At 38.3% G+C, this 17,341-nt stretch overlaps 1 protein-coding gene across 1 annotated transcript in view; it reads right to left on the bottom strand.

Annotated features, from left to right (window-relative positions):
* GABRB3 (gamma-aminobutyric acid type A receptor subunit beta3) overlaps window positions 1-17,341 on the bottom strand; it is a 116,958-nt gene that overhangs the window by 30,209 nt on the left and 69,408 nt on the right. The window contains exons 4-5 of the mRNA XM_066313581.1: window positions 6,621-6,841; window positions 558-640 (exon numbers count right to left, since the gene is read on the bottom strand). Coding sequence (XP_066169678.1) covers window positions 558-640; window positions 6,621-6,841 — 304 coding nt within the window. The remainder of the gene's footprint in view (window positions 1-557; window positions 641-6,620; window positions 6,842-17,341) is intronic.

The following is a 17,341-nucleotide window of genomic DNA, read 5'->3' as shown; positions in this document are numbered from 1 at the left end:
TCCAGCTAGTGGCAGAAATGGACCAGGTAGTTCTGAAGTGCAAATATACACCTGAACACTGCAATCCTAGGACACGACTAGATGAAAAAGTGAATATTGTTCTTTTTGTAACATAATTTCAAATCATAAATGGGGTCAATCTGAAAGCCCAGGGTAAGTCCTGCACCAAGATGATCCATACATAATAAAGCATACTGAAAGAAAATTGTATCACAGTGTTTGCTCTCTTGAAAAAAAATCTGATAAAAATACAAATATTCATCTCTCATGTTGAAGATAAGCATCCAGTCACTACCTCTGCCAAGTCAGGCAGGAATACTAAATGACTTCATTCTGTCCTAACCTCATTTTTCTAGGATATATTCATCTATCTAGAAATGGATGACTTATATCTTTTAATAATTCAAATAAACAGAAAAACAAAAAATCCAAACGGCGATAATTACATGATTCAAATAGTGTTTATAGACACATTCATAAATATTTCACAGTTCTATAAAACAAAACAAAAACCTAGATCCAAACTAGATTTCACATGCATCTTCTTAGGTACGTACAGCTTTCTATTTCCAGAGTACAGTTTTGTTCATCTAATGGGTATCTTCTCAAGTCCATCATGCATGCTGCAGTGGTTGTGATTCTGAAACACAAGCATCAAACAGTTTTACTGTACAGCCAGTAATCCAGGTTTTGGGTGATGGGCCTGTTTATCTTCCAAAGTGAAGACCCTCTGAGGAATAACTTACAACAACTGAAAATATGGTCTGCATTTTTACATTGAACAGCAGCCTAATAGAGCAGCAATTACACTGACTTTCAGTGGAACAACTCACTATGAATTACCCTTATGCAACCAGCCCCTTTGGGGTTCAATGGACCTATCCTCATATGCAAATATTACATGAGCATTTGCTGAGATTAAAAGATACGACTTTATAATAGAAACCATGAAGTGAAAACGTCTGCTACAAACGTCAAAATGATTACAGCTGCATGAATAACTGATTTCTTGGTTTTGTGGCAGTCTAGAAAAAAACACCCCCGAAATGTTGGAAAAAAGTTTTAAGGCCAGCCAAATGCTTTGTTTCAAATTTTACTTCCCTGGTTTTCAAATTCAGAGAGGATTTTGTGAAGCTCCATATTGAATTTAAACTTTTCTCTTCAAGTAACAATGCACTTTTGCTTCTCTGTCTATTTAACCATTTCGCACCCTAAGGACAGTTTTGCAAAACATTTCACTATTGATGAATCAGCATTTTTCATCAACCTCTTGTATATCCGGAGAGTCAACAATAAATATGTGCAACCAGAACAACTGTCTTAACAGCTTCACACAGCACTGTCACTTTATTTTGTAATTAATGGATTTATAAACTTGTACTAACTTTAGACAGATATAACCATATGCTCATAATTAATCTGCAGCATATTTTGATGTTTTTCTGAATCACAGCCTTCACCAAGGGTATGTACTTTATTATGTATCATTTTTATAATGATTTCATATAAATTCCACGTTTAAATTATCTTCTGAATCTGACTAGCTCAATCCTTACTGATCCTTTTTTGATATAAACAAGACATGGATCTAGCACACAGTTTGTTCCTAAAAAATAATATTCTAGTGGTAATTTATGCTAATAAATACAAGATGGGAAAATGTCTTAAATGTACCTCTAAAAGCTGGAACCCTCAATGTTAATGTTTTTTTCATGTGTTTTCTCTGAAGTTCTTTCTTCTACCATTAACCTTCTCAAATAACACTCTTCTAATCTGGTAAACTACTTTAAAATTCCAGGGCAATGTTTCAAGAGAAAAAAGTAGTTAGGTGCCTTTCCTCACATCTTTCACAGTAAAAAAAAGTTGTTATTATGAATGTTCTCTCCAATCTCAAAGAAGGAAGGAAAGAATGCTTATCTTTAGTATATAGGATCATTTTAGATGAATACATAGTATCTAAAGAAAGGAGTTAAGACCATTATTGCTATCTCACAGGACAACAGAGATTCTCTGTTCCCTTCTCTGACTGAAAGTGCTTTTGCAAGAAAATATTTCAATTTCTTTGCAGAGGAAGACACAATTGTATGAGCACAAAGGCAATGAATGAGGAAGGAGGGGAAAAAGGTCAAGGATCTGTTGCTCAGCACATCTTCTACCTTATGTTCCTACCAGCAGCCAGTGAGAAAGGCACACACCTGATCTTTGTTCTTTCAAGCCTCAACTACAGTATGATCATGTCTTTGTCACTGCTGACTCCTCTGACTGTCCTCTGAATATGCTAGTCCAACAGGATTTCAGGTAATAAGTATCACAATAGCATACTTAGGTCAGCCTTCTTCCAAGCTGCATCTGGGAATTGCTGGTTCCTCTGTTAATACAAATTCCAGTGGGCTGGAGCAGTGTATCAACAGCAGTTCCTCAGTGGCTCTGCAGTTCAGGGAAAGGTCTCTGCAACCAACATTTGCAAATGCCCTCCTAGAACTTCAGGCAGGGTGCTAAGACACAGGACTATTAACTATGGAGATGATTAATCATCTGTGTTGTTCAGCCTTGGAGAAGAGAAGGTTCCAGGGGGATGTTATGGCAGCTTTCCAGTACCAAAAGATAGGCTACAAGAGAGCTGGAGTAGGACTTTTTAGAAGGATGTATAGTGGTAAGACAAGGAGGAATGGCTTTAAACTGAAAGGTGGTAGATTTAGATAAGATTTTAGGATGAAATTTTGACTTTGAGGGTGGTGAGGCACTGGCACAAGTTGCCCAGAGAAGTTCTGGATTCTCCATCCCTGTAAGTGCTGAAGGCAAGCCTGGCCAGGGCTTTGAGCAACCTGATCAAAGGTGTCACTGCCCACGGCAGGATGATTTTTAAGGTCCTTCCCAACCCAAAGCTTTCTATGATTCTTTGAATGTCTCCTCAATATGATTACTAAGAGCAACTCTGGCTAAGCATATAAAACTAGGATTAGCATATGTTCTTAGCGGAGAAAACTTATTCTTAAATCTGTGATTCTTGATAAACAAGCAGTGATCACCTTAACAAAGCCATACTGATTGTGCAATTAAAGGATCTTGCTCCTGAGTCAAATAATAACTGTGTTCAAAGTAAAACAAGTAAGCATGCTTGGAAAGGTTCTCTCCCATGCTTTAGAAGATCCGCCTACACCAACCTAAGGTCTCATGTGGGATCCTGCAGCAGAATCCACATGAACTAAGTTGATACAAAAAGGAATGTGCTAGCACACTCTTAACCATTATATTGTATAATTAACTTTAAATGCCAGCCACACAGAACATAAATGACTAATTTTACAATATTGTAAAAAATTATACAGCTGGAAAATTTATATTCAACTTAATAATTGTGTTATGACTTTTAAGGAATGTATTTCTATTTTGGTCTGTTCACATACTCTAGTGGTTTTGTGACACAAGTTCCAGTATTAGATATTGCACGTTCTTGCTCAAGAAACTTTTTTACACTACAGAAAAAAATGGATGCTTTTAATTTAATAAATATCCACTAGAAAAGAACATACAGCTAGAAATAAACAGAAACAAGTTTACCACATTTTTTCAAAGTAAGTTTAGGACTCAGAGGTCCCTCCTGAAGGAACATTCAAGGAACCAAATTTAACTTGCACAAATGCACACCAAACGCAAATATGAATGGCTCAGGCTTTTGCATGCTCCCAAGAAGAGCAGGTTTTCTTTTAATGGGATGGGATGGTGCCTGAAACAAGCCAACAAGGTTTCAAGAACTCATCATCATGGCAGTGACAGAGGAATGATTACGAGCCAGACAAAGATGAAGTGGGACACAGACACAGACACAGAGACACATACAATTTGGGTGAAAGCAACACATAAAGGAAATTTTTTAAATTGTTTATATTTTCCTACTCTGGTTTTCTTTCCTCTGGATATGGATTCTCTTATCCTTCTCTGGTACTATATTCCTGGGCTCATTGCCTTTGATTATACCGCTATATTGTATAGGAACCCCATCAGTGATGGGCTGTGAGGTCCTGCATACATAACTGAGAGAAGGATATCTTATGTTCCCAGAACTTTTACAGTATGAATCAGTCTAGGCAATATAGATACTTCATATGTGACTAGGTCACAGTCCTGGCAGTTTACTTTCTTGATACAGAAATACATTCATCCAAAAAAGAAGTAAGCACAGTTGCCTTGTCTTACTGATCAGAACTAACCTTCTAACCCTGCAAACATTCATCATGTTTCATATGTGGGTAATAATTATGTGAGTCCTCTCAGATAAAATTCATATATTCCTCCACTCCAGTTACTTTTAACATTTAACATCGTACTGCCTAAAAACAAGAGGTTTATTCATGAGAAGCACACAAGCAGCCAGACTCTATTTTTGATTCCCAGACTATAAAGTAGTTATTTTCTTCTTAGTCTCTTATGAGGAAAAAAAAAAAAAAAAAAAAAAAAAAAAAAAAAAAAAAAAAAAAGCTGTTTTATCATCATTTTCCTTGCAGATTGTTCTGAAGAAGACAGAAGAACAAATTCAGTGTGTCACCCAAAGAAAAGAACTGGCCAGAAAAGCTACTGTTCCTTTCTCCCACTATCACAGACTTCTGCTGCAGTAGCAAAGTGCTTTCTCTAAAGCAGAGAGAAACCTTGGATGACTGAAGGTCAAGTCTTTCAAAATTGTGATAAATTCTACATTGTTCAGAAGAGAAGACACATCCAGCGTGGCCTTGGGGTCACTTTCAATTATGTATGTGTTGAGGAACTGCATTGCTCTGTGGATGTTCTGTAATTGGCTGCAACCCTCCAGAATTTCACCTATTATTCTGAGTGACCCTGTGCTTTGTGGCACATAAAACTCTAAGTTCTGGTCTCAACCCACATTGCCACTGGACTGCATCTTGAGCCCAGTGCCATTGGGATGCTCTGAAGCAATAACAGAGGAAGTAGGGTACTGATGAAACCACACAAAGCACAGGTCTTTAAATCAGCAGAGATAAGGCTCAGATATTTTCTTCCTTTTGATCACAATGTCCTATATTTTGCCATGATTTAATTTAAGACAGTCATTCTTCACTATGCAACTTAGCTGCTTCATATCATGGATATCTCACCCTGGATATCACATGCTTTCAGAGAAAAAGAATGGGAACAAGTGTGCTACACATGAGCCACTGGTGAAAATCCTACTAATCAAATCCTATTATGTGAAATGCATTTGCTGTGGACACTTGTATTTCGCAGAAGAGGAAGCCAACTTATGCAAATACACTACTCTGTGGCAGATAATTCTCATCTGAATGGGTCCACATGTTTTTAGAGTGTGACAAAAAGACTTCTACACATTACTAGGATCACAATAATTCTCATCTCCTTTACTTTTTTATTATATTGCTTGTGGGGATATTTCTTGACATGAAGAAAACAAATATATCTCAGATAATTTTTTTTAACATTTAACCACTTGTGGAAAGAATCCTAAACCTGTAGTGTTCCATGCTGGGTCAATACCTTGCAAAACAAAAGCCTTCTTTTGCTAAAACCAGTTAATTACAGAGAAAACATTCTAAGCTTTTTGAAGTTTCATATTTGGCTGGGTCTATTTCAATTTTGTCTAGAAAGATTAATTCAATTCTCCATACATGACAGGTAATTGGAGTTAAAAAGGTGAGGGCCAAGACCTGAGTCAAGTAAAAAGTTCAACTGTTGATAAAAAAGAAAAGCAGGTGAAATATTGATATTCGATATATAACCCATCTGCACCCCTTTTCTGATCTCATTCATTTTTTTATATTAGGGATTTTTTATCCTTCACTACCTATGTAGTGTTTGCATACTTCACTACCTATCTTGAGTATTTTTTCTGCTTAAGTATACAAGAAACTTCCAAGTATGGAAACAGAGCTTTCACTGGCAAAGACTTATTTTGCTGGCTTAAACCACAGGAGCAAACGAAGTAATCTGCTCAAAGCAAGCAATATTTTGGTACTACTGGGTTTTCCATAAGGATTTTTGCTGGTGTAGTTAAGTTTATAAAAGGAAGGATACTTCAGCATTTCTAACCATAAAAGCTATGGCAGAAAAGAAAGAAAACACAAATCAAACCTAAAATAGGTAGAAAATAAAATAATGCAAGGTCACTTTGTACCTTTTGTTTGAAATGTAACAATTACAGTGCTGATTCCTGCTTAAAGAAATCACTGAAAGTACTGGGTCATGATCTTAGCTGTGGCTGACTCCCCCCAGCCAGGGCTACTTCTGGCTTTTTTTTTTATAGAGTATGAACACATCAAGAGACCACATAAGCACCCACATTCAATCTTACCGCCTGTATTTTGGACAGGATTTTCAGGTTTACAATTAATATGTGCCTTTCTGCTTCCTATAGCCAGTGGGCTTTCCAGATATGGTGACTGTACAGAAACAGATAAAACCTGACTGAAGGCGCTTCTGGCAAAATTAAGAAACATCGAGTGTGTCATTTGTTTTCTACTGGCATCTCTTAGAGTTACAGGGAGGGTTACATAATAAACTAACCAATGTTTGCAATAACCTTGTACCAGGAAGCAAACATCAACAACACATAAGAGCAGTGATGAAATCTTCATCACGGAAGCACAGACCTGAGGCCATAGAGCACCGTTCCGTCCGGGTGAAGGCGAATCATTCGATTCTTCACAGTAACGCCGTGCACAAATGATTTCTTGTCATTCAAGAAGTAAGTGTCAGGCACCCAAAGCTGATCTGCCACTCGGTTATCAAGCGTGAGGTTGAGAGGTATGCCAGCATAAGCCAGCCTCTTATCTCTCCAGTACTGCTGAAAGTACATAGTCAAAGTGTAATCCTGGTGAGGAAAAAGAAAAAAAGAGAAGTACAACAGTCAACCATATTTTGTGTAACTAGGAGAATAATCTCCCTGTTGATAGCTTATTCTGCTGTTGATTCAATTTAAATTTAATATTTTAAATGTTTATTAAAAATTAAATATTTGTATCACTTAATAAATAGCTCATATCATTCAAGTATCACTCTAGACTAAGGGGGCATTACAACTCTTATGAAATTCAGCGGATACCGGTATCTTTGGTCCTGCTCCCACTTTTCATTCATATAGTTCCTCTGACAACTGCCCAAAATTATCATATTTGTGGAATGATGAACGACATAATGGGTAAATATTGCCATCTTCCCCATTTTTAAAAGTGACAGATAGGTGGAAAAACATTTAAAGCATTTTGAAGCAGCACGCAAATTTTTGTCTGGAAAAAAAATAAGCTGAAAATATGTTGATTATACGTGTACCTTTGTGTGACTGCATTTTGCAGTAACATAAATATTTTCTCATCAGCAGGTTACACAGGTACTTCGAATAACAGTAAATTGTATTAAAGTCACACTAATGTCCATCTTTAGTTTTCATAATTTTGTCAGTTTTAAGGTTTATAGTGCCTACTACAAGCTGTGATTAGTAACATAAAAGCTAAACACGGATACAGAAGCTTAAAACATCTATTTTAAATTTTTTTATTTCATGGCAGGATTTGCTAACCTGACTTCTTCATGTCATAATAATGCTATAGTGAAATGCTTTGAAAGTCTTAGATGGCAGGCCTCATTCATTAGCTTTATGGTATTAGAAAACATAAAAAAATGCCTGGGAATATTTCAAAGTTATGTATCAGCAAAATTGAAAAAAATAATTCATATAAAAAAATGAGACTGTAAGTACAGGCCATTAAAACTCTGATTTTCAAATTACAGAAGTGCTCTAAACAATAAAATTCTTCATGAGATTCTTCACAAAATACTGAAAAATTTATGTGATCTCCAAACACATTTAAATATTTAGCAGCAGGTGTGCAAGCCACAGGATACCTGCATTTGCATCTGTTTCTACAAGCTGGTGATGCAAAACCCCTCAGGCTTGCTGCTTGTTTGGGAAAAGGATGCTCAAGTTTTCTAAGCACGGCTGTTGGGAATGGTCCATTCTTGTGGTGGGTTTCATGTGGAGACAATCCAATTTCAGGCACTGCTCCTGCCCTGTTTCCCTCAAGCACTATGGTCTTTCCTTGAAATTATATGAAACTTGATCCTGCCTTTCACACTCAGAGCTTTTACATTCTTGATTCAGTGATTCATTCTCTTTAATGAGGATGCTGCTATGGTTTAAAGAAATCAAATTTAATTGCTTAGAAAAATAAAATATTATAGGTATTAAGGAAAAGCTGTTCCCATTTTAAGAAACTAAAGGAAACTAAAAAACTAAGGAGACCTTTGAAAACAAAAGGGCCCAGTGGTGGGAGAAAAGAGACCACGTGGAACTGCCTGGAAGGAATCTCATTCCTCAAACCCCAAATCTGACATGACTGCTCAAGAGAATGAGCTCTAATCTTTTTGTCAGCAGCTTTCTTCAGTGGGACTAATGGTCTCAGCTCAGGAGTGAGTGAGGTGCACGAGACACTGGGTGCACCTGTCTCACTCCCATTACCACGTCATGAAGACCACCTCTCTCCTCACATTCTCTGCAATCACTTTTCTAACACTGATGCATTAGAACAAATATTCTCTACCGACTCTGTTTTGCTCTGTTTAATTAAAGCTTGTTTCTATTAACATTAAAAACTTGCCTGCTTCTATAGTGGCTTATATCCGGATTCTCCTGGAAGCTGGTTTTGCTATTAAGAAGAATAAAGTTAAGGGACCTGCTAGAGAAATTCAGTTCCTGGGAATTAAGTGGGAAGATGGATGGCATCAGATTCCCACTGATGTCATCAATAAGATCACAGCGATGTCTCCACCAACCAACACGAAGGAGACACAAGCTTTCCTAGGTGCCATAGGTTTTTGGAGAATGCATATTCCAGAGTATAGCCAGATTGTGAGCCCTCTCCACCTGGTAACTCGCAAGAAAAACACTTTCCAGTGGGGCCCTGAGCAGCAACACGCCTTTACTCAGATCAAACAGGAGACTGCTCACACGGTAGCCCTTGGCCCAGTCAGGACGGGACCGGACGTAAAGAACGTGCTCTATTCTGCACTATAGAATAGCACTCTATTCTATAGTGGCTTGCACAGCAATGTCAAGAGACTTGCAATTATGAAAGTTGTGAACACAGGGACAGTACACCAAAAGCCCACTATGTGTAAATGTGCACAAAATATTGCTAAAAAATGAAATAAACAAAAAGTGTGGCACTGCATAGCATTGAAAGAATTGAGCTGGCCAGCACCAAAATGTAAGAGCAGCGGTACATCTGAAAAAAATGTAAATTTTAAGCCAGCTTTCCTTTTCCTTTGGTTAGAGATAAAATATATGTTAACATCTAATGAATGGAGTAATTAATTAGCTACATTAAACATACATAACAATACAAGCACTAATAATCTGGCATTTTATTTAAAAATAACATTTACTGTATCAGGGAACAACTTTACAAATACGTGCAGAAACACAACAGCAATCAAATATCCAAAACTTACTGTGTCTTGAATGAAAAATGGACTCCCTAAAACACATCCTCTAAGGTAAAATTTTCACTAGTTCTTTCTCTATTAAACCTGCTTAATTCTTGTATCATCTTAATTTTAGATTTTAAAAAACTCTCAACAGTCTCTGTCTATTATTGTATATGATTATATTTCCATTTTGTACCTTGGGGTTCTGCCAGCCTCACCTGCTCTGAAGATGATGACCGAAAGAATTAATATGATCCATGCCTGGCCACCATCACACTTTTTTATACTCACTCAAAAAAAGGGAGCAGCAAACTGAAACTGCCTGGCTCTGCAGGGAACAATAAATGACCAGGAAAGGCCAGATCCTTATGGTGGTTCCACCCAAGTCACTCCCTGCAGAAAGTATACTTTTTAAAACTTATGTGGATATCAGTTCTCATTTTTTGATTAACTAATTTTTAAGACTCTGTATGTATAAAGGAAGCTTTTCCCTAGTCTAGATCCCAGAGGAAAACGCAAAAATGATCTGAGTGTAGACGGAAAACATGAACTAGATATTTCAGGTAAAAGAGAAAAGGAGCTTCTATCACTCAGTAAGTAGTCTGTGAAGTTTATTAAGGGGCACCTCCCTCCAGGGAGCTTATGATGACTAGTTCTGATATAGAGGTCAAGAGGGTAGATGTCTAAAGCTTGAAGAGATTCATCCCACTACAGCCACTGCACTAGGCTGCTATTCTATGTCAAAGATGACACAGAGCTGCCAGATTTAGGAAATTCTAAGTACTGCAAAGAGCAATGGACAATTTTCTCAAGCAGCAAAGACCTCTATAAAACCTATTTCATTCCCTCAAACAATACAATGCAACATTCAACATTTACCTCTCCAGATCCTCACAGTAATAAGATGCTTCAGGTCAAGCATGGTAACAAAATCACTCAAAGCTCTGACAGGCAACAAACACAGTGCTTCTCAAGTACAGGTGAAATGTCCCCAGAATGGGAAAAGCTTGACTTCACAGGCAACATGATCTTTCTTTTGTGCATTTAAAAACTCTGAAACTTCCTTTCCTCTGAAATGAAATGACAGTGCTGGTCATCCTTGAATTTCTAGCATGGCAACAATCCCACTAATGTAAGGAAAGACACACAAAAAGGTGTGATGGCTGTTCTTTCAGTATAGTTTTCCCTGGTCAAGAGGAGTGGAAAACAGAATTTAAAACCTCAAATAGTAGATAATACTTTGCACATTATTAAGATAAGACATTAAAATGCAACGATAAAGAGGTTGATAACACAATTTAAATAATGTATAATACATATGTGTTCTTTGTGTGTACTGCTTATGATTTTAATATATCTTAAGCAAGAATTATATACTAACAAATATTTTATGTGCTAACCATGTACAAAGAAATTTTTAAGCATTTTATACATTATATTTGTCTCTCTTGGACTGAGCATACCATGCAGGAAACACAACTAACCCACTCCTAAAAAGCCACTTCAGACAGATAATGTACAGTACCTAATGTACTGACTGTAGGACCAGTGAATGAAAAATACTAATATGCTGTGGTAGTAAAGGAAACAATTACTTGTTTTCTATTACAGGGCATGTTATCTCTAGTTTTTCTCTCCTGCACTCAATAACAGTGGAAGAAAAATTCTAAAATATAGTTTGCTCATCAAAATAAAATTAACATAATTACAGCAGCAATGACACTCTAAATCTGACTGTCACTGTTTGCTGTCCTACTATATTATGTATCAGGGATGTTACAAGTTTTCTATTAGCTGTAAAAATGTTCCTTCAAAACAACTGCTAGATAAACACTGCAATTAATAATTAAGTGGGAATACAGTTAATATGGCAACTAAGCAAAAGAAATTATTCAGGCAAAATGAAAGATTATATTGAAAACTACCGGAAATATTGGAAGAATTATTAAGAACTATTTCACTGGGTGGGAAGATAGCCTTGCGTCTACCTGAAATGAAGTTTCCTGATTTAAATTTGCATTTGGATATAAATTCACATCTTGTTTTCTTGAACAAAAGATAAATGCGATTATTACCATCAGTTTTTGGATCATTTAATTTTGATGAGTTAATAAAGTAAGTAGTCATTCAGTGATAAAAAGATTTATTGACAATCCATGCCTTAGTCTCTTTAATAGCTTCAAAGTCTCATCCCTCACATTCTACACCATTCCAAAAATTACGGCTCCTGTAGTATAAAGAGCTATTTCTGCACCACTGATGATTGAATTATATTCTTCCCAATAAGCCCAAAGTGAGTTGCAAAGCCAAACTCATGAAACCTATGCTTTGTCAACATATCTGTAAATCTGTCACCCTACCATACGCAGATGAGACCTGACAAATAGATTAAAGCACACATTAATGCACATAACTAAATATGAATTTTTATAAAGATGTATTCAAAAAGGCTAACCATAGGAAATCAGAATTTACCTTAATAGCAAGGCTATTCAGTTGTGCGAGATGATCACATAAACATTTTCCTCAGAATTCAAGATTTTCTAATAGCTTCAGCAACTTTTCATATTAAAGAAAAAAATGTATTAAGGAAAGAATTTAGTATCACAGGATCATTAATGCTGGAAAAGACCTCTAAGATCACTGAGTCAAACCACAAACCACCATGTTCAGCACCAAACCTTATCCCCACATGCCACATTTACAGGCTTTTTTAACACTTCCAGGAATGGTGATCCCACTACTTCCCTGGGCAGCCTAATGCCTGAAACCTATATTTTTACATTATATTTTACTCGTTGACATTTTGGGTTGTCCAATGTCTAAACAATACCATTTCTTACTTAATTGCCGGAAAATGGAGAAAGTCACCAAAATCTGTTGTTCTTTCACAGGAATCTTTTACAGGAAAACTGTCTGATCAGAATGTCTCTGGCAAGAGATGTAGCTCCTGGGCAGTCTGAGTGAAGGAGACCTGAGCATGCACACAGACACACACACATCCACTCTAGTCCACCAACGCACCTTCTCCTAATGCTTCTTAGCCTACCTGCTGTTACAGTAAAGGTTCATCTCAGCTGTAAGACCCTGTCTCAGGCTTTTCTCTGACACTAAGCAAAACCTCTACAATACTGACAGGCTGAAAACATAGCACATATTTTCCCAAGCATGTGGCTAAGATACTCTTCCGTTAAGAAAATGCTAAAGCAGCTCAATCACACTGATGTCAGCGTGACCCTCCATAAATCCATGTTGTCTTCGTATCTTTTGTACAAAATTATCACTATTGTTTTCCTCTTCCACTGAAACACAATAGGATGGTGTTACAAACAGGAGTTATTTTAGCCTCCAAGAACCCACTTAATTCTACAAAACAAATTTCCAAATATATATGTGTGTTTCCATGGGTCTTTCCTGTCCCTCATGTCCTTTGGCACAAGTGGTTCCACCTCCACCGACACCCCAGCGCCTTCTCCGAAGAGCCTGTTCCTCATTGAGCATCCTTGGGTGCTCTGAGGAGGGTTGCCATACCAACCAGCACTTGGCTTTCTGCAGGCAAAGAGAGCCCAGTTGACATAGCAACCAGCCCAAGCAGTTTCTCCACTGCTTTTTGGGCACAGGTGGTGGTCATTGCAGTGGAATTGAAGCTTCTCAGCAGGAACAAAGGGAGCAACCAGGCACCCTCAGGGGTACTGCCCCACAGCACCTTCCTGCCATGGCCAGTGGAGCTCACTCTTTAAAATCCAGGTATCGGCTCTTCTTTCTCTTCCTCTGCCCACCCCAAACTGATGGGGATGCTTTCCTGCTCTTGGGGTGTTCTCTCATCCCATCATCAGAGGACACCAGCTGACAAGAAAGCAATTGCTTGGGGTGAGCTTTGGAAGGCGAATATAGAGAAAGAACAAGTTCTTGAAAATATTTATGTACAGGGACATAAGAAAATAGGAAGATAGCCTGGGATATTTAATCCCTGACAGATAAGGGTCGGGGGAGAATACTTAAACATACTTTTTCTGATTCAGAGTGTCACGGGTATTATAACACTACAGGCTTTTCAGTAATCAGGAATTTCTATTCCCAAAGGACTGATTAAAGGAAAACTAACACATACCTTTACATATCATGGGTATAATACTCTCTGACCCAGAGCAAAAACCAAGCAAAAAAAAAGAGTACTACATCCCTGAAGAGCTGTCCAAAGAACTTGTGATAAATTACAATCAAAATCCACTTGCTGATGGACAGATAGAACAAAAAAAAAAAGAAAAAAAAAAAAATCAGTACCTGATAGGTCCCTCCTAAGAAAGAGGAATAGAAGTGTCAAATGTATATATGCTGTTCTTGAAAACTCTAAAAGAGATCAAGTCAGAAAAAATACCATCAAATACCCTTAAAAATACAAAATAAAAATAATGCTAGACTAAATGATTCACTAAACATGTTTCAAGAAGCACATTTTAGAGCCAACAAGGCCTCAAGAAAGCAGGTATATTTATTTGCACTAATTGAAATCCTGCTAACAACATACAGGGAAGAAAAAAATCAACTTCTGTCAGCTGGTTCCCACAATTGAGGCAGCTGACCTTAGAGAGATGGGAACTGACAACTAATGGATTGTGCCTCCTACACAGTAACAGGATGTGCCACCAGTGAGTTGGAGAAATGAGCTACTGCCCTACAATCTTAAAGCTGTAGGTTTACTTTTTTTCAGTTTGGAGACATGAAAAGAGGTTAAAATTTTGGGATATACCAGGTACCCATTTAAGGGAATGAAGGACTTATCATACTTCTACTTTGTTCTTCCCATATGTACATAATCTTGTATTTTTCCTTTGCACTTCTTGAATTACCAGTAAAAATCTGTAAGGGAAAAAAGACAAATTCTGAGAAAGTCCTGTAAGTTTATATTATTTGTCATATTTATTCAGGCCTTCCAACTTCTTAAACTACTGAATGCATGCACTCTTTTAGTGTCTGCAAGGTGTCTCAGCACAGACTCTAAAGTTGGGCATACACAGATGTGTTTTAAATACTGTGACCATAAATACACTGTCATTAAACATGAACATCCAAAAACTCTTCAGTGAACAGTATTTCACACTGAAAAGTCTACAGTTTTTTTCTCACCACAGAATTGTAAAAAGACCTTTTTAAAGGCACTATAGAACTTGCAGACATTTTTTTAATCAATCCAGAGTCCACAAAAAAAAAATCAAAACTGTATTTAGAAAGAGAGAGCTGAGGGATACACGCACTTGAATGAAAATACATACCTGTTCCTTTCCACATTTTTTGGTTAAAAAAAAGGAGTATTTACTCCACTGTGGGAAGAATTTCTTTAATTTTCTTATCTCCCAACCTATCCATTTGCTGGCTGGGAGCCAGCCAATCTCACTAGCACTGGAGCAGCAAGGCTGACACCCAAAGCTCTACTTGCTGTCTGTGATTATCTGAAACAGCAGATATTCTTACAGGAAAATCCACTGAAGACAGACACAGTGAACAAAACACCCTTTGAGAAAGAGAGCAAGAACACATTAGCCATCAAATGCTTTAGCTCTGCTAAACTTGAAACATAATCTGTGTATTTTCGGTACCAGCCCTAAAGGGCATCCCCACACCCTGCCAGAGCCAAGCTCCCGGACTCCAGGTCAGCCCCCTGGGTCCATCAGCTCCTGCCCCAGTGATCCCAGCAGGGCTGGTCTCCATCTTCCACAGCCCTGCCCCCGCCAGCCCTGGGCCCAACCAAGCTCAGCCCACCCGTGGGCCCAGGACTCGTCCCCAAGCCCAGGGAGGTGCCCACACCCAGGGCTGGGGCTGGTGCCCTGGCTGCGCTGGGTTGGGGATGGGACAGGCCCTGCCTGCCTGCTGCCTCTCTGCCTTTCATGAGGATTCCCTGCCACTACAGACACCTTGGCCACTGTGGCTCTTTATATGTAAGGGGATAGTTCATTTGTACCAGGCTTTTATCTGCTCATTTCAGAGTAAGGGAATGAACTGGAAGAGTTTTATCTACAGTGGCTGAGGATTGCAAAGGTGATGCCTAAAGTATCCTCTGCTGCCTCCTCCCTTCCCTCCAGATGTGTCACTCACACTGCCAGCTTCTCTCACATCTTCCTTTCACTCCATCAGTAATGCTAAGTTCAACTTTACATCTTGCAGTAACAAAATTAGGATGACTGCCAAGTCAAAAGGAAAACATGCATTTACTAACAACTCATTACTGCGGGTAGGATAAACTCACCTCGTGACACAGCAATGCTCAGGAAACTCAGCCAAGCACAAAACAAAGAAATGGACAAAGCCCCCCAAACGCTGCACCCAAGAGGAAATATTGCAAGTATACATGATATTTAACATCCACACAAACTTCTTGCTGTACAGGGACCCATGCAAGAAGTAGAAGAGAGCGTGTCCTTCTGACAGTGTCCTTTAAAGATCAGACTGTGAATGATTCTATAGAGAAATATCCCGCTGAAGGAGAGTCTCCCCTCTTACATGGGATCTCAACACCCTGCAAAGATCTTCTAATAACTTTTGGAAGGGAATAAAAATGTGCAATTGCAAAAAGAAAAAGTAGAGTTTTGAACTGCAATGCTGCCTAACTCCTTAAGCCACAACCAGTATCGTCTATAAAGGCAGGTATGTTCAGGGTCTGTGTCTACAAAGAATATTTAGAGCAAAACTGATACTGTAGTGGATAATTATTTTCTGCTTTGTGTGAACCTCATGAAGCTCAATAAGGCCAAGTGCAAGGTCCTGTACCTGCATCAGGGCAAACCCAAGCACAAATACAGACTGGATGGAAAACGGATTGAGAACAACCCCAGAGAGGAGGACTGGGGGATGCTAGTGGCTGGGAAGCGGGACATGATACAGCAATGTGCACTCACAGCAAAATTCCTCATATATATCTGTGAGAGATGGACACACTGATTTCAAGGCACACCTCAAACTCAGAAGCACAGGCAGAGACAAGTTATTTAAAGACTGAGTAGTCTTTTGTCGCTATTGCATTAGGAACAGCGTTAATAACGCCACAAGACTCTTCGCTCTCAGAAGGCAGAAAGAGCGATCTTTATTTTTGACCATCCTTTTTATAGACAGTTCCAAGGAATGAGACAGGACTGGCTAGTCAGAAACAACACCTCTCGACTGTTTTTTACAAATAAACAAAAAGTTAGAAAAACACCACCTGCTAACAGTTTTTCACCTCCCAAGGATTGTTTTGATTCCTCCTTACAATTTCTCAGGCCAGTGTGAGAAAGTTATGTGACTTAATTTCACAGACTCTGCTGCTGCTGCCTGATCTCTCACATTCAGCATCCACAGTCTTTCCCACAGGTACAGCCTATAACCACTGCTCAATTACTTACCTAATTCATCTACTACTGTCAAATATCTAAGAAGCAGGAAATGCATTTATGAGGCAAGAAATCATTTTCCTCACAAGGCCTTTGGGTGAACAAAATGTGTCTGCGTAAATCACCATGAGCAAGATACATTATATACCACTGCTTACAGATAGAGATTAGTATTCTGAAGAGTCCCTCAGTTAGGATGATCAGGTGACCTTCCAAGTATGAAAATTATATTCTTGACCATCTATCTACCTCTGCTCTTGCTCCAGCAATGTCTTTCATGCTGGCTTCGGACAATGGTGTAGGAATGGATGGTTTAGACTCATCAGGAACTGGACAAACTTTGTGCAAACTCTTTATGGCAAAAATACAATTCCGATAAAGCTGCCGTAAGTAAAAACCAGGAAGATCACCTAAGGAGGAGACCAAATTAAAGTCTAAAGGAAACCTAAACAGGTGCAAAAGAAAATCTGGCTTGGGGATATATCATAGAGGGGTGAAATTATAAAAAGCTTTATATCCATGAG

Source organism: Sylvia atricapilla, chromosome 2 (assembly GCF_009819655.1).
Source record: "Sylvia atricapilla isolate bSylAtr1 chromosome 2, bSylAtr1.pri, whole genome shotgun sequence".
Taxonomy (NCBI): domain Eukaryota; kingdom Metazoa; phylum Chordata; class Aves; order Passeriformes; family Sylviidae; genus Sylvia; species Sylvia atricapilla.
This window is presented reverse-complemented; position numbering and strand designations above follow the sequence as displayed.